This window comes from Zootoca vivipara, chromosome 7 (genome assembly GCF_965207765.1).
Source record: "Zootoca vivipara chromosome 7, rZooViv2.hap1.1, whole genome shotgun sequence".
NCBI lineage: Eukaryota > Metazoa > Chordata > Lepidosauria > Squamata > Lacertidae > Zootoca > Zootoca vivipara.
Genome location: NC_142590.1, coordinates 60,898,362 through 60,919,685, shown reverse-complemented (window position 1 = coordinate 60,919,685; position 21,324 = coordinate 60,898,362). Strand labels below are relative to the sequence as shown.

The following is a 21,324-nucleotide window of genomic DNA, read 5'->3' as shown; positions in this document are numbered from 1 at the left end:
TCCTGATGTAAAACACACTGAAGGTGGAGGAAGCTCTTTGGGGGATTAGATAGTAGGCAGGGGAATCCAGGACTCCAAGAAAGTCAGTCAAATACCCATCCCAGAAAAAAATCGTCAAAATTATTAAGCTAGGCACCAAGGAGGACAGACCTTGCTGAAGAAGAATCAGATGATTTCTACAAAGAGAAGTCAGTCTCTTAAAATCTTGTGAGAATATCTGCAAATGGATAAATATGATCTGGTGGATAGTATATATTTAAGAACTCTCAAAATATATTTGATAAAGTCCCAAGAATACTTTGCATATGAGCATGGGGCCTTCTTATGGATCAGTAACTGATTGGGGGGAAAACATGCACAGTGTGTTAAAACCCACGGCAGTTTTGACAATGCTAGGAAGTAAACAGTGCCAGGAAGAGTCTCCCATGGATCAGTATAAAGGGCAATGCTATTTAAGATGCAGACGTGACCTGGAATCAGAACTGGACAACACCAAGTTATTCAGGAGACTGAAGCTCCAAACATATGGAGGAGCTTCAAAATAATAAATGAGTTAACTGAACAGCAGGTGAGGTTCAATAAATACAAAATGAGGCAAATAGAGATTCCTATGTCAAACACATTCACTAAATTACCACTGTCTTATCAAGCATATATATGAGTTGGAACCATAAGCCTGCCCTCTATGACATGAGTACAGACACTATTCCAGGCCATTACAGGGTAAGGAGGCCTGTGCACACATCCCATATGCAACTTGACCCTCTGCTTGGAGCTTGTGTTCCTTGACGCAGGGCAGGCCCAGCTCTAAGGTAAGGCTGGGTGGCGCAAGGCGCCAGGGGGCAGATATGCTTAAGATGGCCCTGACGCAGGGGAAGGTAAGAGGCCAGATGGTGATATGGCAAGAGCACATCAGCCTCCAATTCCCTGAGTGGATCAATTGTGTGACTGCATCTGTGCTAGGAAACAAGGCTGTTTTGCTGAATAACAGGGATAGAGAACCTCCAGATCTTCTTGGACTACAACTCCAATCATGCCTGATCCTGCCCATTGGTTATGGGCCAAGACTCATGGAATTCCAACAACATCTGTTAGGCCACAGGTTTCTCACCCCTGCTTAACAGAGTTAGTTCTGTCCACTGGCAAGTCACTGGCAGCGAATTGGACTGAACCTTATCCGAGTTGTTACAAACCCCTGGGGAGCCAGCAAGATTTTGACAGGCTTTTTGTACTCCAGAAAGAGTTACACCACTTTGCCAAAAAGGTAAGGCAATAGATTTAAACAGGTACACATAATGAGGTTCTTCTCTTTCCTCCATCAGAACAACCCCCCTGTTGTAAACTGCTCAATTGCTTTTTCGATTACTTGAAGATGATTTCAGAAAGCCCACAGCTCCTCCTCCCCCACCTGGCCTCAAAAGCAAGCTCATATTTAAATGAACAAATCCATTTAATCTGCAGAGATTAAAACGAACTTTAATATTTCACAGCCTGGTATTTACATCGCACCCGAAGCAGGTATAACATTGTCTGTTACAAAAAAAAAAACGTTTAGATAACAAAGTCAGCAGGTCATACAGTCACAGCATGGAGGCCTGGCCAATGCCAAGTTGGACAGGTCAAGGCAGAGTTTTGAAGGTGCAGCTGTTTGCCCATTCTCTCCGGGAGCTCCTGACATCCATCTTGGTTGAGTTGGAGTCAGGTCTTCACTTTGGGTTATACTTAGCAAGGGTAAGCAATCATTCTCAGCCTCAGCCACCACCCTCCCCCAAGTCAAATCAATGTACCTTCATGATCAAGGTAGACATAATGAGAGACAGACATGGAACATGTTTATGGATGCCAATTAGCTGGGAACGGATCTCAACATTCCAATTGGCAAGCAAGTCAACAATGACTTGTCTTTAAGAAACCCTATCCTTTCTGTTATATGCCTGTTGTTCTAATTTGCTATGAAAAATGCTAAGTAAGCTTTGAATAAGCATTTCCACTTTGGGGCTTAGATGTCCTGTGCATCCAGAAACAATGAGATAACTTCACCAAAGCTATGTCATTTCTCTCTGTCTATTGTCTTCTCCTACCCTTTTATAAAACCTTGTCAAATCCCACTGAATTAAAGTGGATCCTCTCCTCCATTCATATCAGCAGAAGCAGCAATGGCATCATAAGCTGGGAAGTTTAACTTAGTTCTCATAATATTTTCTTGTGAGGAGGTATAAGAGCAATCAATTGGTCCCTGAGAGGGATCTGCACTCATTACAGTTGCCAAGTACAAGTCTTTATTTAATACTAAATGTAACTAAGCTCTCTCGGTCCTTTGAGTAAAATTTAAGACTGTAGCAGACACAACATAGCAAAGAGAAGAACACACCTTTCCCCCCTCGCAATTTCTAATATTTGCAATAGAATTCTGACAATAACAGTAATTTATGTGACTTTGAAGGAACAGAAGAGATGAGAGTATAAGCCTGATTAATTACTGAACAGGAGAGGGAAAGACCAGGAGAGAACATTTTGGTGACTCATGAAAAAGAAAGAGAAAGCATTATGAATACTTGTTCTCATCTCTTGTGCTTCCAACAAAGTGTAATGAACGTCTGTCTGTACTGTAGATTCTTCCATCCGTCCAGGTACAGACTCTGAAGCTGGTAACTGGGTAAATGTTGGAGCAACTGCATGGTCTTTCTTGGAGTTCCTCTAGTTTCACACCACAAGATTATAATTTGGTTCCTTGGTTCCAGAACTCAAAGCCTGTCTTCTATGAAAGCGACAAAAACATGAATTGGGAAGATTTTGTAAAAACATGAATTTTATTTTGAATTGTGAACTTGACACCCACTTAACACCTTGATTCTCTTTAGTGATCGTCAGAGCCAGCCTACAGACACAGGAGAATTAAAAGGAAGGAAAATTGCTCCCCACCCCCTGTAGTTATCAACAGATTCTATGCAACTCCAATATTTAATTGAGCACTAGGGGAAGAAATACGTTCTTCTCTTTTGCAGGTATATCCATGGTATGGAAGGAGAATGTGGAGCAGTTCTTGTAACTGCATTCAAGACCCATAATTGTAGAGGTGATGGTTAAATACCTTAGAGGCTGCACTGAATCAGTGGTTGATGCAGTATTTTATTTTCAAAAACAAGGGAAATTTCCCAAGGTCTCTGCCCAGACAGGTACGTCACCCCTTTCCTGTAATCCTTGGTGCTGTTCTTCCAGGAGGGAGCAAACTGCAGCACCACTCCCTTGGCAGGTGTACACGAGGAAGAACAATAAAGTGCCCATGAAAAGTAGGCATCCTATACCACAGTTGCATCCTATCCTGTGCCAATGAGGTCCTTCTGTTTCCAGGTCTTCAGAACATAGAAGGAATATCTTGCACCTGGAGAAAAGCCACGTTGTGCCATTTCTGCAGTGCCAGCCATGTCAACACAGATGCATATCAGATGGGAGCAGATCTTCTCAAATCTACCTTGTCACCTGGGAACAAAGGAAAATGCATTATAGACAGATATCTGGTAATCTAAGGAATTATCTCTGATCCAGAACCTCCTGTGCATTCCAGTGCATACACAGAGCTCTTGCATGAATGGGCTTTCCTTGCAGGTGAAGTTGAAAAAGATGCACTGAGAGTTTGCAGGAACAGAGAGGATAAGTCAACCATTCCTATTCAGCATTCAGAAGATGTCTAACGAGATTTTGCAGACCTGTTCCTCATGAGATAACCGATCCCCCAAACGTTTTTCTTTCATTTTGTGGGGAGAAGAAAACATTCCATAGTAGTGAGCTGCACTGAAACATGTAATTTTCAGAAGTCAACAATTCTGGAAGCAAACGGAGGGGCGGGGAGGGAGGAGACAAGCCAAAATGTTTACGTAGGAAAATCATATCAAAGTTATTTAAGCAAGCATGTGGTTGCATTCTGACATGAATTTCAGTCCACGGGGGAAGGTTGTGGTACATCAGAATTATTTGATGATGATGATGATTAAATTTGTATACCATCCTTCATCCATAGATCTTAGGGCAGTTCACAGCATAAAAATACCAGATAAAACCACAAAATACATAGCCATATTAATCTGTTGCAATTTAAGAGAGCAAACTTGCCAGATCACTCCATAGGCCCATCTAGATTAGCATCCTATTCTTACAGTGGCCAAGCAGGTGCCCATAGGAAGCCCACAGGCAGGGCATGAGTGGAACCCAGGAACTGGTTTTCAGAGGCACACCACCTACAACAGTATGCAGCCATCATGACTAGCAGTCACAGACAGCCTTAACCTGTCCACCTGCTTTGAAAGCTAGTGCAAAGTGGTAGCAAAATGTTTGACTACATGCTGTCCTGAATCTTCCAACACTGGATCATTCTGGGTTTTAGTAAGAGATGCTGACAGCCTCTCTATATATTTTCTCCATTTCCCCACCTTACTTGTCTTTTTTCAAAATTAAAAAACCCCAAACATTGTAACCTATTCTCTTAGGGAGTTGCTCCATTCCCTGGATAATTTTGGTTGTCACGAGGATGTGTATAGCAGCATCTTGGCAGTCTTATTTTCAATCCCTTTGCCATCTTCGTGGCTGCCACACACAGGTTCAACATTTTCATAGAGATATTCACTCAAGAACCTAATATTTCTTTTGTGATCAATCACAGCCAATTCAGGCCCTATAAGTATGTATGTGAAGTTAAGATTCTTTGCCCCAACAGAGTACTGTGGTATCAGCATGATTGTGTGGTTGGAGAACTGGACTAGAACCAGGAAGGTCCAAGTTCAAACTCACTTTCAGTCATGAAGATCCCTGGGTGACTCTGGACCAGTTACCATCTCTCAGCCTCATTTACCTCACAGGGTTGTTGTGATGAAAAAAAGGAGGTGAGAACCATGTACAGTGCCTGCAGCTTCTTCTGAGGAAGGGCAGGAAAACAACTGAGTAAAAGGATTTTTAAAAAAGAAAAGCTAACCTTATTTATCGTCACATGAGCTTTTGTAGGCAAGTTCCTGTTTTGTTACATGCATTAAAACCTGCATTGCAGGGGGTTGGGGTCCCTTCCAACTCTACAATTCTATGAAATCAGGGATGGGGAACAAACATGACCCTCCAGACATCTTGGGTCTCTCCAAGGTCACATCCCTTGCTTAGGTCAGACCCCTCTGTGGGATGGCCCTCTGCCACGACATCGTCAAGTCCTTTTGCCTGGCTGGAATATATCCTTTGACTGTGATCATGACTCTTGCCTGCCTGGATGGAGGTGTGTGTGTGTGTGTGTGTGTGTGTGTTGGGACCTCTGGTTTCTGCGTTGCTGGAATGTAACCCACTAGACAGATGTAAGAATCACCTCTGTTGGTCCACCCACTTTTTATTCCAGTCCTGCCAGCTGTGCCACTGTCTGCTGAGAGGTAGGTTCCAGTCTATGAAAACTTGGGCCACAATAAATTTGTTAACCTTTAAAGTGCCTCAGTAGTTTTCCCAGTAGTGATGTATGGAAGTGAGAGCTGGACCATAAAGAAGGCTGATCGCCGAAGAATTGATGCTTTTGAATTATGGTGCTGGAGGAGACTCTTGAGAGTCCCATGGACTGCAAGAAGATCAAACCTATCCATTCTTAAGGAAATCAGCCCTGAGTGCTCACTGGAAGGACAGATCGTGAAGCTGAGACTCCAATACTTTGGCCACCTCATGAGAAGAGAAGAATCCTTGGAAAAGACCCTGATGTTGGGAAAGATGGAGGGCACTAGGAGAAGGGGACGACAGAGGACAAGATGGTTGGACAGTGTTCTCGAAGCTACGAACATGAGTCTGACCAAACTGCGGGAGGCGGTGCAAGACAGGAATGCCTGGCGTGCTATGGTCCATGGGGTCACGAAGAGTCGGACACGACTAAACGACTAAACAACAACAACAAAGTGCCTCAGACTCTCAGTGGCTTATTATCTTTATGAAGGGGAATCAGTCACCAAATCCCAGAGATCAATGTAGGGATCAATAAAAAGCCAGCCCTGGAAAAATATCATTGACATTTGAAAGTGACAAGTTTAGCCCCATAACAGCATCCTACAGAATCACTCTCAGCATTGGAAAGGCACACAAATCCGTGGCGCTGTGGGTTAAACCACAGAGCCTAGGGCTTGCCGATCAGAAGGTCAGCGGTTCGAATCTCCGCGACAGGGTGAGTTCCTGTTGCTCAGTCCCTGCTCCTGCCAACCTAGCATTTCAAAAGCACGTCAAAGTGCAAGTAGATAAATAGGTACCACTCCAGCAGGAAGGTAAACAGCATTTCTGTGCGCTGCTCTGGTTCGCCAGAAGTGGCTTAGTCATGCTGGCCACATGACCCGGAAGCGGTACGCCAGCTCCCTCAGCAAGTAAAGCGAGATGAGTGCCGCAACCCCAGAGTCGTTCACGACTGGACCTAACATTCAGGGGTCCCTTTACCTTTACTTTTAAGGCAGGATCCTCCATCCAACAAATGAACATGATCTTATAGTGGGTTTGCAAATGGGTGCAAAATAGTCTACTCCTGTGCTTGTCTGCTTGGCCTCTCCTCCATACCTTCAAGCCATGCATTTTTTCTTGCATGCATAAAGACAAAGAGGGGCAGTGAAAGACAGCCAAATCTTTCAAATCTAAAATACCTACTGTGTACCTAAGATTGAAGAGCAACAGCTAAGGCTATCTGGGGGGAGTGGGGGGGGGATTTATTTGGGGCAGGCCCAAATGATGGAATCTGTTCAAAAATACATTACTTAACATGTTAATTCTTTCAAGTACCTCAAGGCTTCCACTTCCAAGATTACCTTAAGTGACCTTTTTAGCAGCAGAGGTGCTAGGTATTTTTATTATTATTATTATTATTATTATTATTATTATTATTATTATTATTATTTAGCATTCTTTAGCATTCATCTAGCATAACTACATTTACATGACTCTACCTGAAGAGAAAACATGAGTGTCTAAGCCTTTCAAAAGAATTTAAAGCAAGTGTCTGCATTTCACAAGAGAAATCATTAAGAGAAGCTCTGTGGAGGGGAAGGGGTAAAAGAGAAAGGTGTGCCTGGCATGCAGGCAATAATTTATATTAAGCCCAGAGCCTGCTCTTCTTTGATTCCATGTGTCCTATGTGCACGGTAAATAGTCTAAACAAATTCTTAAACAGCAGCCTGAAAATTGTGTCTTGCCTTTGAGATGCTGGGTTATTCCAATGGCCGTGGATGATTTCATAGTCTTCAGATGTACCGAGCCCTATTTACCCATTACAATGTCCTTTCTTATGGATTTCACAGTAGGACTAGCGATTTCTGTCAAGGCAGCCATCGGAGCTGTGGATGCATTTGAAATTTTGCTATTTAAATTCTATCCCTGCCCTCGTGTGCATGCCAAACAAGAGACACATTTCAGCAGGAACAATTTAGCAAATCCATTGCAAAAATGGCAGGGAGATCAAACTGAGAGCATCAGAGAGAGAGAGAGAAGCTCAATTTGTACGCAGCAGAGACCCACAGCTAAGGGGGGAAAGATATGCTTATTATTTAACTGCCCATCCAGTAATACCATAGCGGTTAGATCCCAGGCTTCAAAGTGGACAGAACAAACAGAGGCAATTCGCTTTAATGCAGAGGATTGAGATGACCAGATTGAGAAAAGCAACTCACGTTGCTCTTTGAAGGCACATAGAGATAAGGAAGGGCAAACCCTCATTCATTTCCCAGACAAAAGTCACAGGGTGCTTCCAGACAGTTGCTTACTTTGCAAGCAGGTCACTGAGATACTGCAAACTAGACATTGGCATCAGAGGGCATTTTTAAAAAAAAATTCATCAGCTATCCCCCAGAAAGGGTAAATCCAGATTAAATTAAACCTTGTGTGGATGTTGCAAAAAAACAAAAAACAAAAAACCCCCAGCAGCCCCAAATAATCCCCCATGCTCTATGGCAGGGGTACGGAGTCTGGGGCCCTTCGAATGTTGTTGGATTTCAGCTCCCAGCAGCCCCAGGAAACATTGCCAATGGTCAGGGATGATGGGAAGTGTAGTCCAACAACATCTGGAGCACCTCAGGTTCCCCATCCCTGTTGTATGGTATTCAAATGCTTAGTGCAGACAAATATTGCTTGTGTCTTTAAAGAAGTAATAAGGGAAACAGTTCTCCAGGAACTGCTGAAGGCGGCAGGAGTGTCAACAGGTTCAACAGAGCAGTGCCTTCGTGACGACTGGTTTCTTCCTTGTCACTGCAAATCACATTCAGCCCTAAGAGAATACATCACCTGTCCTCTTCTTCAGCCTACTCAGAACTTGCTGTTTTCCTGCCTCCCTGCAGTCTCATCAGACTACATTTTGTTCCTTCCGTCCTGCTATTTCCATGCAGCAGGCACATAAGCACCAAAGCCCTTCCTCCACACCCACCCCATGGTTGCAAGAGTATGGGCTGACCCAAGCTTTATTGTGCATACTATTTACAGTGCAGAGACATAAGAAAACATGACTGCCTAGTCTGATTCAGAACCCGGCAATGGCGCTTGTCTGCTTTTGTGCCAGCATAACAGTCTGGGAACCCCAAAATGCCGCCCCTATGTCTGGGTGCATGACCCAACGTGGCCACCAGAAGGGGCTGTGTTCCTTCTCCCGTCCTTTGGCTGGAGCGTTGTTGAGGCTCCGACACCTTGCTGTGCTGTCCTTCCTCCTCTGGCCAGCTGAGTCAGTGCCGAGTCTCTGATAGGTCTTGGAGCCCCCTCTCCATTCCGCTCCATTCCTCATTCCCTCCTCCTGACCCGCTGCTTGCGCTGTCACTAGGCAAAGTGCTGGTCAGGATGACTGGGGGAGGGTCCCTGTAGGGAGTCTCCCTGACAATTACATTGGTTGGGTTTCTGCAGTATGTCTCTGGAATGTGAAAGATGGATCAAAGCATTAGAGCTACGGGGGGGGGGGGGGGGGAGAGAGAGAATGCTACAAGAAGGAAAGTGTGTTGTTTCCTGTTAGAGGGGGGAAGCCAGAATGAGAGCCTGGCTGTGGGCCAAATGGGTTACTGCCAAGTGCTCCACATTCTGAGAGCACAAAGGGTGCCTGAATGATGTCGAATTGTAACACTGCCAGGAAAAGTGGGGAGCAAGCAAAGGGGAAACAGATAAAGAAAGGTTGGTGGTGCGAAGTTGCTGTGATTGATTACTCAGCAGCATTTTTATTCCTGAGCCAACGGAGGCTGCTCTGATACTTTCTCCCTCTCTTCTTCTTCTTTTTTTTTATAAAAAAGCTCTTCAGTGTGAACATGTTATTTGTCGAGTAAAAGATAAGGAAGGAACAACAGGCTGCTATTTTGCAGGATAATTTTATGGGGTGTTTGCGTGGAAAGGAGATGGAAGCACAAAGCAAGCAAAGCCTGAAGAATAATTATGCTCCACTGTATGAACAATGATTACAAAATTATGCAACTGATTAACCATGACATACATGTAATTACTAATGAGTTTGATAAAATTTTAATTATACCTTGTTCTTCAGGGTATTCAGCAAGCCATGAAAATAATAATCATGTAGCTCTCTGTCACAGATGATTGCTCCAACTGGAGGAGCTGTGACAGGCTGGAAAGTCCTTGGCTGGAACGTGATGCAAAGCAGAGGGAAGTGGCTGCAACAAGCCGAGGCTGGCAGACGTCCTACAGGCAAACCATCCTCCGCTATTGTATTTCTTGGGATACTGGGAGGAGTTTCATCTACACACTTAACGCTCTTGCATAAGATGCTGTTGCTAAACACCCATTAGAAGGGGAGACCTCAAAACCCATTTCCATCTACCAGATCATGTTTGCTTTGACTGTGCAACTGATGACTCACTCTACTCATCCACTTCTTATTTTGTCACTCTGCTCTTGAATGCTATGCAAGATATATAGGATAAATCTGGAAAGAAACTTGTTTGAATGAAGTCTTCTCCAGCGGATAAAAATAAAAGGTTTTGAGTTTCTGGGGAAATGATATTTAACTCAGATGAAGTGAGAAGGTTCATTTTTAAAGAGCGCACTTCCCCCAATTCCCTCCTAAATTTTCCTTTCTACTGCTGTGTAAATTCTGATGAGAGTTGCACTTTCAAATCACTCCTAATAGCAAATAAAATCTGCCAACAAGACTGCAAAAAAAATGGGGCCCCATAGAAACAAGAGGGGGATATCAGTGTCTATTCAGGATTCCCCAAGGTTTGAAGAAGCACAAGATCCTCTCCATAATTCCTGGATTTAGTAAAAGTTGGAATTAATCAAGGTTTGATTAAACTGTGCCAAACACTGCTGGGTTCAGCAGACACTAACCAGCCAGTTCAGCCTGGCATAGCTAGCTGAGTGTGGGTCATTGGCGGAACAAAGCTGATGATGGCCAAGTCTTAAACCTTACAAAAGATGGGCCATCAGGAAATTCAGAGCCAGACAGCAAGGGGAAGGGAGCTCCACCTTCAGCTGTGTGTCAGTGGGCAGAGACAAAAGGGATTGAAAAAGGTTTAGGATTTCAGTTTGGCCTGACATAAGCCGCGCGACGGGGTGAGCTCCCGTTGCTCAGTCCCAGCTCCTGCCAACCTAGCAGATCGAAAGCACATCAAAATGCAAGTAGATAAATAGGTACCACTCCGGCGGGAAGGTAAACGGCGTTTTCATGTGCTGCTCTGGTTCACCAGAAATGGCTTTGTCATGCTGGCCACATGACCTGGAAGCTGTATGGCGGCTCCCTCGGCCAATAACCCGTGATGAGCGCTGCAACCCCAGAGTCGGTCACGACTGGACCTAATGCTCAGGGGTCCCTTTACCTTTACTAAGTGAGCAGGAATATCAGTTTGGAGTTTGCAAGCTACAGAGAAAGTGGGGTCAGAGCACCATGTTGACTGACAGGCAGGAAAAGGGAAAGAGAGCATGGTTTTTTGCTATTTTGGATCCAAGACTGTTGCACCTATGGAAGACGCTTGCCTGGAATCTCACACCGCTCAAATTGGGATGGGGTGTAACAGTACTAAGGGGAAAAACTTAAAAGGGTCAATCCCCCCCATCAGAACAGCACAAGAAGGACTGATCCTGCTCAGTAACCACAGAATGCTGAACATCTGTTGGGGGTGGGGGTAGAACAGAAAATCAGGGGCGGGGCGGGGAAATGGAGTATCCTGGAAGATAGCCTGACTGGCTGGAACTTCTCACTGCTGGAGCAATCCACACTACATTTTGTTGCACATCCCACTTTTGAGTAATAAACAGAAAATTCCCCATTTTGAACAAAAATGGCTTTGCTCAGAATGTGTGTCTGAGCATTAGAAAAAGTAGTTCCGATTACATGTTTTGATTACATTTAAAATAAAAAAAATGAAATATAAGGAACTAAACAACCCTGAAACTGAAGCAACGATGGCACTCTAAACTTTCTCAGAGTAGCTTCAGACATGATGGACAAGGATCTCGGATAGGTGTATGAAGAGTACTGTGGTTCCTGTCTCCATGTAATCTAATTCGATTTTTTTTGGTCGCATGAAACTATTGAGGTCTCTTAGAACACGTGTTGCAGTGTAAGCTGTGGGTCTCCACTGCCTTCCTGACATACAGCTTCTTCACTTCTTCTCTTCCCAAACCTCCTGCCATCACACTGGCCATGGGCATCCTTTTTAGGCACATAGCAACTGCCTAACAAATACACAAAGAAGTCAGATATCCATTGTCACTTATCTGAAATCACTTTGAACTGAGGTCTTTATGATAGGCAGTCAGGAATGGACAAGATGCATTGTGGGGCTCTTGAACCATTATATGCCCCGAACATACTGTTGTTTATTTGTCCTGCCAGATATTTCGAATTAGAGTCAACTAATTGAAATAGATTCAAAGCATCACAATTGTCCTTCACAAAATCATGCACTATGTGGATCTCATAAAAAAGGATCACAACAATGCCCTCCTGGGGTGTGTGTGAGAGGGGGAGCATTATTTGACTCAGCCTTCTCTCACCCATCTTGGATTAGGAATACCTTGGTGGTCTTTACTTTGTTTCCAGTACTGCAGCTCCATCCGGACAAATCTGGTAGCACTTTACACTCTTCTCCTTCTACACATGGTTGCATTTGGCACCACCACTTCTGAAGCACTATTGAGGCTAGGAGAAAACGAAAGGCATAATACTTTAAAAGCAAAGCAAAGCAATGACAGCAGACTGGACACTACAGTTGTTTACTCCTCAGGAGAAAGTGAATGCAGTCAGTGAAGTGGATCATCTCTTTGTGGCAGCAAAAGGCCCCAATATAAACAGAAACTGAAAGAAAAGTTGACCATAATCTTAAATGTTATCAGGTCAGCTCCAGAGTGGACCAATATGAACACTCAAGTCAATTCCCTTTAATTCATTCATTCATGTTGCTGTTGCTGTTGTCATGATTATGGATTTTCTATACCACTTAATACTCAAAAAATTCCAAGCAGTTTACAATCGAACATAAAGCATCAAACACAAGATTGCAAAATATGAAAACAAGACATTACTAATTAAGATCAAATGCAAGCTGCACATTTAAGGCAGATATATATATATATGTGGCACAGGAGCATCACAGCATCTTCACACATCCCAAGGATGGAGTGCTGGCTGCTACAATCGAACCAAGCAGCCCCAAAGCATATTTTAATAGTTGTTTCGCTACCCACTATGGGGGCCATCTGCCATGCCAACCTGCAGTGCAACACTGGAATAATCTGAAGACACAGGTCATAAGAAAAGCCCATCTCATTATCAATCCAGGGTCTGCCACAAACATGACCAAAGTCAACAGGTAAATCATTCAGGGCCAGAGAGGAAGAAATGTAATGAAAGAGCAGCAGTGTTCCGTTCAAAAGGGAGGTGTGGGGATTGAATGAGCTTGGCAGGAAGTACACACCATGACAGAATTGGTGGGGAGGGTTGTCTTGGTGAATTAGGGCTTCCCTGGCTCCTGACAGTTTCAAAGACAAAATACATGTTAATGACAAATGGGTAAGAGCAAGCAACCTTGAGAGGCTAACTGAAACAGAGATGTTGTAGCTAATGGTGCCAGGGCCCTAATTTAAAATCAGAGTGAGGTCTGCTTCTCTCAAGTTCTTTCTGACCTGGGCTAAAGTCAAAGGTGGCATTGTAGGAGACCAAAACTGCAGAGCCTGATTTTGCTTGGCCTGTCACCTTATTCTCAACTTAGGACACCAGAAAGGCTAAGAAAAAAAGAAATGGAAAAACTTAAAAGAAGGAAGAGACTGGCCCAGACATGCATAGGCAGTTGTGAGCCTCAGGTTCACATTCTCCACTTTCTTCTCCCAGCATAGTCACTTTAGCTTCCAGTTTTAAACTAGCCAAACCTTGCATTTCATCCCAACTGGGAGAACACTGTTTAAATTCTGGTTTGTTAACAAACCTGGATCATAAGCCATGGTTTGCTCCTGGCTTGTTTAAACCAATCATAGCTAAGACTAGATTTGTTTCAAATATTTACACCCAGTCAAAATGTTTTGGTGGTTTCAGGAGGCCTTTGGGACAGAGGAGAACAACTTTCTGGATTGGTGTACTTAGTAAACTTACAACTACACAAGGTGATCCAAGAGCTTTTCATCCATTAAAAAAAAGATAAGAGGAAATCAAAGCAGCTAGGAAGCCCAGGTGCCACCATACATTTTCACAACAGGACAGGAATATCCATGGGAATGATGCATGAGAAACACATGGCCCTGCAGGTGTTCTTGGATCCCTATCTCCCATCAGCTGCAGCCAGCATGATGAATGGTCAGGGATGATGGGAGTTGGAGTCTAACATCTGCAGGGCCTTAGGTTCTCCATCCTTGCGTTAACATTACATTTGAAATACAGTACTAGGTCCTGGAACTTGTCCAGAGTAAGTAGCAGGTGCAATTCGGCTAAATACTTCTGTGAATGTTGATACAATTCTAGTTCACAGCCCAAGTACACAAGACTGATTAGTTAATTAATTTTATTTAAATAATTTGTCAGCTACCATTCAGCCAAAGCTCGCTGAGCAGCTTACAGAACTGTAAGTACACAGCAAATAACAATCAAAATGAATTCACAGCAAGCAGTTAAATTATATATATTGCTGAGATGTTTTTCATTTCATAAACTTTATACACGACTTGGTTGTTAAAAAAAATAAGCTTCAAGGAGGTTTACAAAACAGATAAAACAAAATTATCAAGAAGAAATAGAACAATAATTCATTTTCAGCTGGCACTGAAAGAAAACCTGGAATGAATATTAAAATGGCACCAAGGGAGCTTTCCTGGTAAGGGATTGTAAAGGTGTGGTGCCTCAGCTGAAAAGACCCAACCCCCTGCCTTGTTTCAGATGGTAGAGAAATTGGGAGCAGGGTTTTGAGGCCAATCTAAAAATCATGCAGGAGTAGGGCTGTCCTTTGGGAGATGAAAGAACTTCCTAGTTCTGCACATTAATTCTTCAGGATGCATAGAAGAAGAGATCTCGCGCGTTCAGAGGCTGGGGGTTGCCAATCAAACAGCAGGTTTCCACTACTGGGAAAAGAGAAGGCCCATTTCACTGAGGGGATGAAGTTTTTATTCTCTGAGCCAATTACTTTTTTCCCAAATCCAGCAATAGCCAGTTTGTTGTGCCAAATCCATTGGTAATTCAGAACCTCTCTTCTGTGGTGAGTGAAGGGAACTTCTCTTCCATCTACCTGCACCGCCCTGCAAGAACTGGCTGTTGATACCGTGTTTCTCATATTATAAGACATGTCTTATATTTATTTTTTCCTCAAAAAAACACACTATGGCTTATTTTCAGGGGGTGTCCTATTTTTTTCCTCCTCCTCCTGCCGCAGCCGGCATTGCTGCTGCGCCTATCACTATGTCTTATTTTCGGGGTATGGCTTATATTCCTTGAATGCTTAAAAATCCTGCTATGGCTTATTTTATGGGTATGTCTTAAAATATGACAAACAGGGTATAAATCAACTGAAAAGAGCCCTGAAGCAAAGTGAAAAGAAGACTCTCCTGACAGAGAACTCTCTGTAAATCCGAATAATTGCTTTTGTCATTTTTTTGTTAAATGTTTACAACGGAGCTACTTGCATCACAAATTATGTTGAGTAGAACCACTATCCCAGGTTATTTGGAGGGTGATCTAACTAATTGAGGAAAGCGGTCATAGCTCTGTGAGACAAAGGGCCTGTCTTACACAGAGAAGGTCCCAAGTTCAGTATCTTGGCAACTTGAGACAGGGCTAGAAAAACACATCTTTGAAACGCTTCACAGCCATATCTAGCAAGTGTCAACTATACTGAGCTAGATGGACCACTGGTCTGACTCAGTATAATACAGCTTCCTGTGTAATGGGAACATTTCAGGCCAGGTGAATAGTCCTTCTGCTATTCTGAGACAGTATGGAAGGGAGGAATGATGTCATTTAGGTCCCATATGTACAACATATTTAAAGCAGTATCATGTCACTTTAAACAGTCATGGCTTTCCCTAAAGAATCACAAGAACCAAAGTTTGTGAAGAGTGCTGAAGTGCTGTTGAAATGCCCATTCGTCTCACAGAACTACAACTTCCAGATTTCCCTGGGAAGAGGTGGTCCTGTAGCTAGGTGGGGCACCCACATTTCTAGGTGGGGCATTTATTGGACTGTGGAGGCACATATAGCACCAGTCAACCCTGTCCCCATATTCACTGGTGGAGGTTGTGAGGGCCAGGCCAGGGGAAGGCAATGACCTCCTCTCACACTCATCTATGCAGTGTGTGTTAATTCACATAATGGGCTATGTAAAGGCCAAGTTAACAGAAAATTTAGTAAGAACACCAGGATGACTGCCAAATGAATACCAGAAAATGCAATGCAAGCAAAAGTTTATGCTATAACTAAGAAACTATAAACAAGTATGGAGCATGTTTTCGTTATTGTTTAAAGTTTTAATTTTGTATCACGACAACTGCAATACAAAAATAATAAAACCAGGTTTAGAATCAAGCAAGAGCATATTGCAGTGCAACATTAGGGAGAGTGATGCTTGAGAATAATATGCCTAAATTTCTTGTTGAAGTCCAAGAGTCTGTCTAAGGAAATTAGATATGAAGAAGTTATGTATGTTGTTCTTTTTTGTTTTAATATTTGTATGTAGTTGTTTGTTGTATTTGTGTTTGTTTATTTTGTGTTATGATAAAATAAATAAAAATTTTTTAAAGAAAAAGAACAAAAAGAAGTCCATGAGTCTGAGTCCTTAACTTTGTAGCATACTGTATTTACTGCACAATATGCTTCCTTTTGTAAACTTATAAAAAAACCGCTTGATAAACATTTGAGAAAGCTTTTGAATGGTAAGTTCACTTTTTCAGCAATGAGAACCAATTCTCCCCTGCTCATCATAACCATAGAAGAAACAAACTTATTTCTTACTGCAAGCAAAAAAAAAAACATGCTTCTTTTTTTGCTGGCTGTGTAGAGAACACAATTAAAACTGAAACTGAAAAGCAGAGCAAAGTCCAAGGGGTGGAGTCTAACTGTAGCTCACAATACAAGATACTAATAATTGACTCTTCAGGGGTCATGTTACACTAAAGACTGTTTTTTCAAGATAGGGTGATTGTGTGATAGGATGATTGTTATAACGAAAAATCCACCTTTAGCCAGGGAAAGTCTTGAGTGAGCAAGTTTTTTTGAGGGGGAGGGGCTGGCCATAGGTGAAGTTTGTTGCTAATCCAAGCTAGACTTCCAGGTCCTTCCTAGAATTCCTGTATTGCTGACAGCTTTCACCTAAGCAGTGGGACGCAGGTGGAGCTGTGGGTTAAACCATAGAGCCTAGGGCTTGCCAATCAGAAGGTCAGCGGTTCGAATCCCTGCAATGGGGTAAGCTCCCATTGCTCAGTCCCTACTCCTGCCAACCTAGCAGTTCGAAAGCACGTCAAAGTGCAAGTAGATAAATAGGTACCGCTCCAGCGGGACGGTAAATGGCGTTTCCATGCGCTGCTCTGGTTTGCCAGAAGCGGCTTAGTCATGCTGGCCACATGACCCGGAAGCTGTACGCCGGCTCCCTTGGCCTGTAAAGCGAGATGAGCACCGCAACCCCAGAGTCGTCTGCGACTGGACCTAATGGTCAGGGGTCCCTTTACCTTTTTCACCTAAGCAGTTAAAATGATTCTGAACATTCCCAGAGGTAATAGCTCAACCAATGGTTTGAAGGATGAGGTGACTGGGATATATTAACCATATTATATATTGTATTAGAAATCCTTTTCTGCTTTCTTAGCACTTTTAATTGCTGAGGTATGTAGAGCATCCATAAGAACTTTATGTCTGGGCTGCAACTGATGCGGGCATGATAATTTCTGTGAAATTCCAGTGGATAATTTCAGGGAAACTGCTTTGTTCACAAAATAAGAAGCACCTTTGTGAGGCTGCTTGGGGATGCAGCCTTTCATGGGAATTGTATCCTGTATTTTTTAAGTAGTTTCTTGGCATCATGTACAAATCCATTTGCACCAGCCAAGCTGCCAAGCCGATCAATAATGCACCAGCAGAGGCTTCCAGGCACTTCAGATAGATTCAGAATGACACAGCTCAATAAAATATAGATGTGGTGGGTGGGTTAGTGCTTTGCACAGGTGATTAGATGGCATGTTCTTATTCATGCTGGTAGCACTTACATTGCAAAAACAGGTTTTTCTATAAGTAAAATAAAAATAAAAATAAATCAACAATAGACCTTAGAACCTTAGAACTTACTTGGTTGCTGACTTTAAAAAGTAAAATAAAGGAAACAGAGCCCTGTAAAGTGAGCCCCTTTCAGAGTTAAACTAAGGAACATTCATAGTAAAGGTAAAGGGACCCCTGACCATTAGGTCCAGTCACGGACGACTCTGGGGTTGCAGCGCTCATCTCACTTTATTGGCCAAGGGAGCAGGTGTACAGCTTCCAGGTCATGTGGCCAGCATGACTAAGCCACTTCTGGCGAACCAGAGCAGCGCACGGAAACACCATTTGCCTTCCCACTGGAGCGGCACCTATTTATCTACTTGCAGTTTGACGTGCTTTCGAACTGCTAGGTTGGCAGGAGCAGGGACCTTTGGAGGTCTTTAAGCAGAGGCTTGACAGCCATATGTCAAGAATGCTTTGATGGTGTTTCCTGCTTGGCAGGGGGTTGGACTGGATGGCCCTTGTGGTCTCTTCCAACTCTATCATTCTATTATTCTAATGGGAGCTCATCCCATTGTGGGGATTCGAACCGTCAACCTTCTGATCGGCAAGCCCTAGGCTCTGTGTTTTAACCCACAGTGCCACGTGTGTCCCTTCAGGAACATACAAGAGCATTAAATATTGGTTCAGAGTTGAAACTGAGCAAATCAACACACAGGTCATTTTTCTCTAAGTAGTCTTACTAAAGTCTCTGATTTATCTTTCAGAATAAGTATGGAACCTTTGTGTTGGGGGGCCAAATGCAAACTAAATAAATTGACAACAGTGCCACATTTAACCAATTAACTGAGCCACGGTTATGTTAAAAACCTTTGGAGCTACAGAATTCTGAAATACCACCCAGTGGTTCCTTCTGTGCCACATCTCCTACCTATCATATATGCTGGAGTTCCATGATCTGTATTCTCCAGCAATGTAGGCCCTGTTTTGCCAGGGAGAAAGGAAGAAGAAGAGCATTTGAAATTATAATTATATACCAATTTCCTTTATTTATTTTTTAAAAAAAGCATTTTGGATATAAGAGTAAGGATCTATGGGACCCATGGGAGGGCTGTCTATAGCCTACTGTACTATTGACAAAAATGATGGAAAAGGTCAGTCTTGTTGACTTCTATCCCACATGTGACTCCCTTCCCTTTAGCAGTGTTGGTCGTCTCAGTTTTCCAGGAAGAACATGAGTCTCAGTTTTCTAGACGAGCATGTCTGGCCAATGCCAATATCCATCACAGTCAAAAATAGAGGTGGTCCATTAGTCCAGAACTTCACAAGTACTGAATCCCAAATCAATTACCTAACAATGAATTATCCTGAGAAGTTTAAAGAATGGTTGCAAAGATATGCCTGAAAACACATAGCTCCAAGACGGTCCCCATGTGCAGCCAGTGGATAGAGCCTTAGATCTGGATGAGGCAAACTGAGTTCAAAACCGAAGTTGTGCCTTCTTGACTGCTGTACCCAGACTGTGAAAATGGAACAACTAACGAATTACTTCAGCGGGACATTTTTGAGAGTGCATGAATTCCAAATCCTAGCAAACAGTAATGCTGGGCCCTATGACTCTGTTCCCCTGGGACAGCATACAGTTCCCCATGCTCTACCAGTCTGCCTTCAGTCTCTGCTCCTGCAATGGTGTTGTGGCTTTCATTACTAGTTCAAAAACATGAGGGGGGAATGGCAGCTTTAATAGGGAGACGCCAACTCCAGATGTGAAGAGTGAAAGAAAAAAGCCTTTGAAGACGGTGTAGTGGTTAGTGTCTCAGGCTGGGACCTGGGAGACCAGGGTTCAAATACTAAGTCACCCATGAAGCTCACTAGGTGACCTTAAGCCAGTTACTGTCTCTCAGCCTAGCCTACCACACAGGTTTGTGGCGAGGACAAAAGGGAAAGGGGGAGAACCATGAATGCCACATTAAGCTCCTTGAAGGGAACGTGGAATCAATAAGTTGTTGTTGTGCCCCTTTTTGCACCAAAAATGTTCACTGAAGAACATGCAGCTCAGCCCAAGACCTCAACCATTTTGATGTGTTAGGTTGCAATCCTAACAATGTGTACTCAGAAGTAAGTCCCACTGAAGTGGGTCATGATTGCTGTGCTAGCCTTAACTATCTCACTCTGCCCCCTAAGAAGAAGAATTTGGATTTGATATCCTGCTTTATCACTACCTGAAGGAGTCTCAAAGCAGCTAACATTCTCCTTTCCCTTCCTCCCCCACAACAAACACTCTGTGAGGTGAGTGGGACTGAGAGACTTCAAAGAAGTGTGACTAGCCCAAGGTCAACCAGCAGCTGCATGTGGAGGAGCGGAGACACAAACCCGGTTCCCCAGATTACGAGTCTACCGCTCTTAACCACTACACCACATTGGCTCTCAGTGGTGTCTGCACCCCACACAGATGCTATGGTGCTGGCACAAATTCAAAACTGGGGAAAGAAATAGGAGCGCCACTTAGGCAGTATTGCTGACTACCATACAAAGTGATTTGAAGCTATGTAAACCTGGATTGACATGGCTTGCTTGGTGACGATGGCTGAATTACTAACTTCTTGATCCTGAAGATATTTATGTTTATTTGAATGTAACTTTATTCAAAGTGAATCAAGCTGTCGGGGCCGGTTTCTCAAATGCACATCCATCAGCTGTCAAATGATAATAATAAATTCTACCCATTTGAAAAGTGTGTTATGCTTTCATAAAGAACCTGGTAAGAGCACTCGGATATTTCTGATTGCAGCTAAATATACAGCTGACTTTGCTTAAACTACAAAGCCAGAAGTATACAATGTAAATCTCCCAGCTGGCACACCTAACTACAATTAAGGCTCCAGAGCTAGGGGTGGATCTCTTAATCCATTCAACAGCAATTTCCAAATGCAAATGCACACTTCACAGAGAGACCTGCTCACTTACCGTCTACACATGAAGGAGCAGCGTGCGTCGTCCCAGCCACCTGACCTGGAAAGCAGGAACATTTCACTGTTTGCGAGCGCTCTTCAATCTTGTTCTTATTGCAGCACCTGTGAGCAGCGATGACTTCGCATGTGCCAGGCTCTATGTGCACTGCAAGGAAGAAAGGCACAGCAAATTGCACAGGGATGTGGCAGTCAAAGGGGATTGTGTGTTTGTATTACAGCAACAGCAAATGGGCCATACGGTGCTGAACATATGGTGATACATTCTAGGCGAATGATCAGGCCGCAGAGTACAAAATGCCAAGCTGGACCCGTCCTGTCTGTTCAAAGATGCTACTGTATACAAGATCCAAGGAAAAGGTTGTCTTTTCTCAGCAACAAGTTAGAAGCAGTGCAGAAATCTAATCGCACCGTTCACAGATTGCCACTGGACAGCTGGAGCTCTGTTGACTCTGAAAGAACAGCTGGCACTTGCAATAATAATAATTTAAAAATCCAGGCAAGGTAAAATGTACTCAAGGGAGATAACTTGTTAGGATGTGTATAAAATTTTTAATTCTAAAGGTGGCACCCATGCCCATTGAAAGACCTCTCTGCAAAAGGTTTTGATTGTAAAGAGCTCATTTGTATAATTTGACATAATTTCTAGATTGTATCTAGCTGCATGGATCTAATGTGTTACAAACCACAAAAATGTACACACCCATTCGAGATGGGTCA

The 21,324-nt window shown here is 43.2% G+C and overlaps 1 protein-coding gene across 4 annotated transcripts in view; it reads right to left on the bottom strand.

Annotated features, from left to right (window-relative positions):
- Positions 1-1,449: 1,449 nt before the first annotated feature.
- The window catches only part of TAFA3 (TAFA chemokine like family member 3), a 96,580-nt gene continuing 76,705 nt past the window's right edge, over positions 1,450-21,324 (bottom strand). For 2 of the 4 annotated variants that reach the window (XM_088674392.1, XM_088674393.1), the window contains exons 4-7: positions 20,603-20,752; positions 18,567-18,617; positions 11,988-12,112; positions 1,450-3,480 (exon numbers count right to left, since the gene is read on the bottom strand). In XM_088674392.1, the coding sequence (XP_088530518.1) occupies positions 3,469-3,480; positions 11,988-12,112; positions 18,567-18,617; positions 20,603-20,752 (338 nt within the window). In that variant the 3' untranslated portion in view covers positions 1,450-3,468. The remainder of the gene's footprint in view (positions 3,481-11,987; positions 12,113-18,566; positions 18,618-20,602; positions 20,753-21,324) is intronic. The other 2 variants (XM_035122882.3, XM_088674394.1) reach the window with 1 other exon arrangement.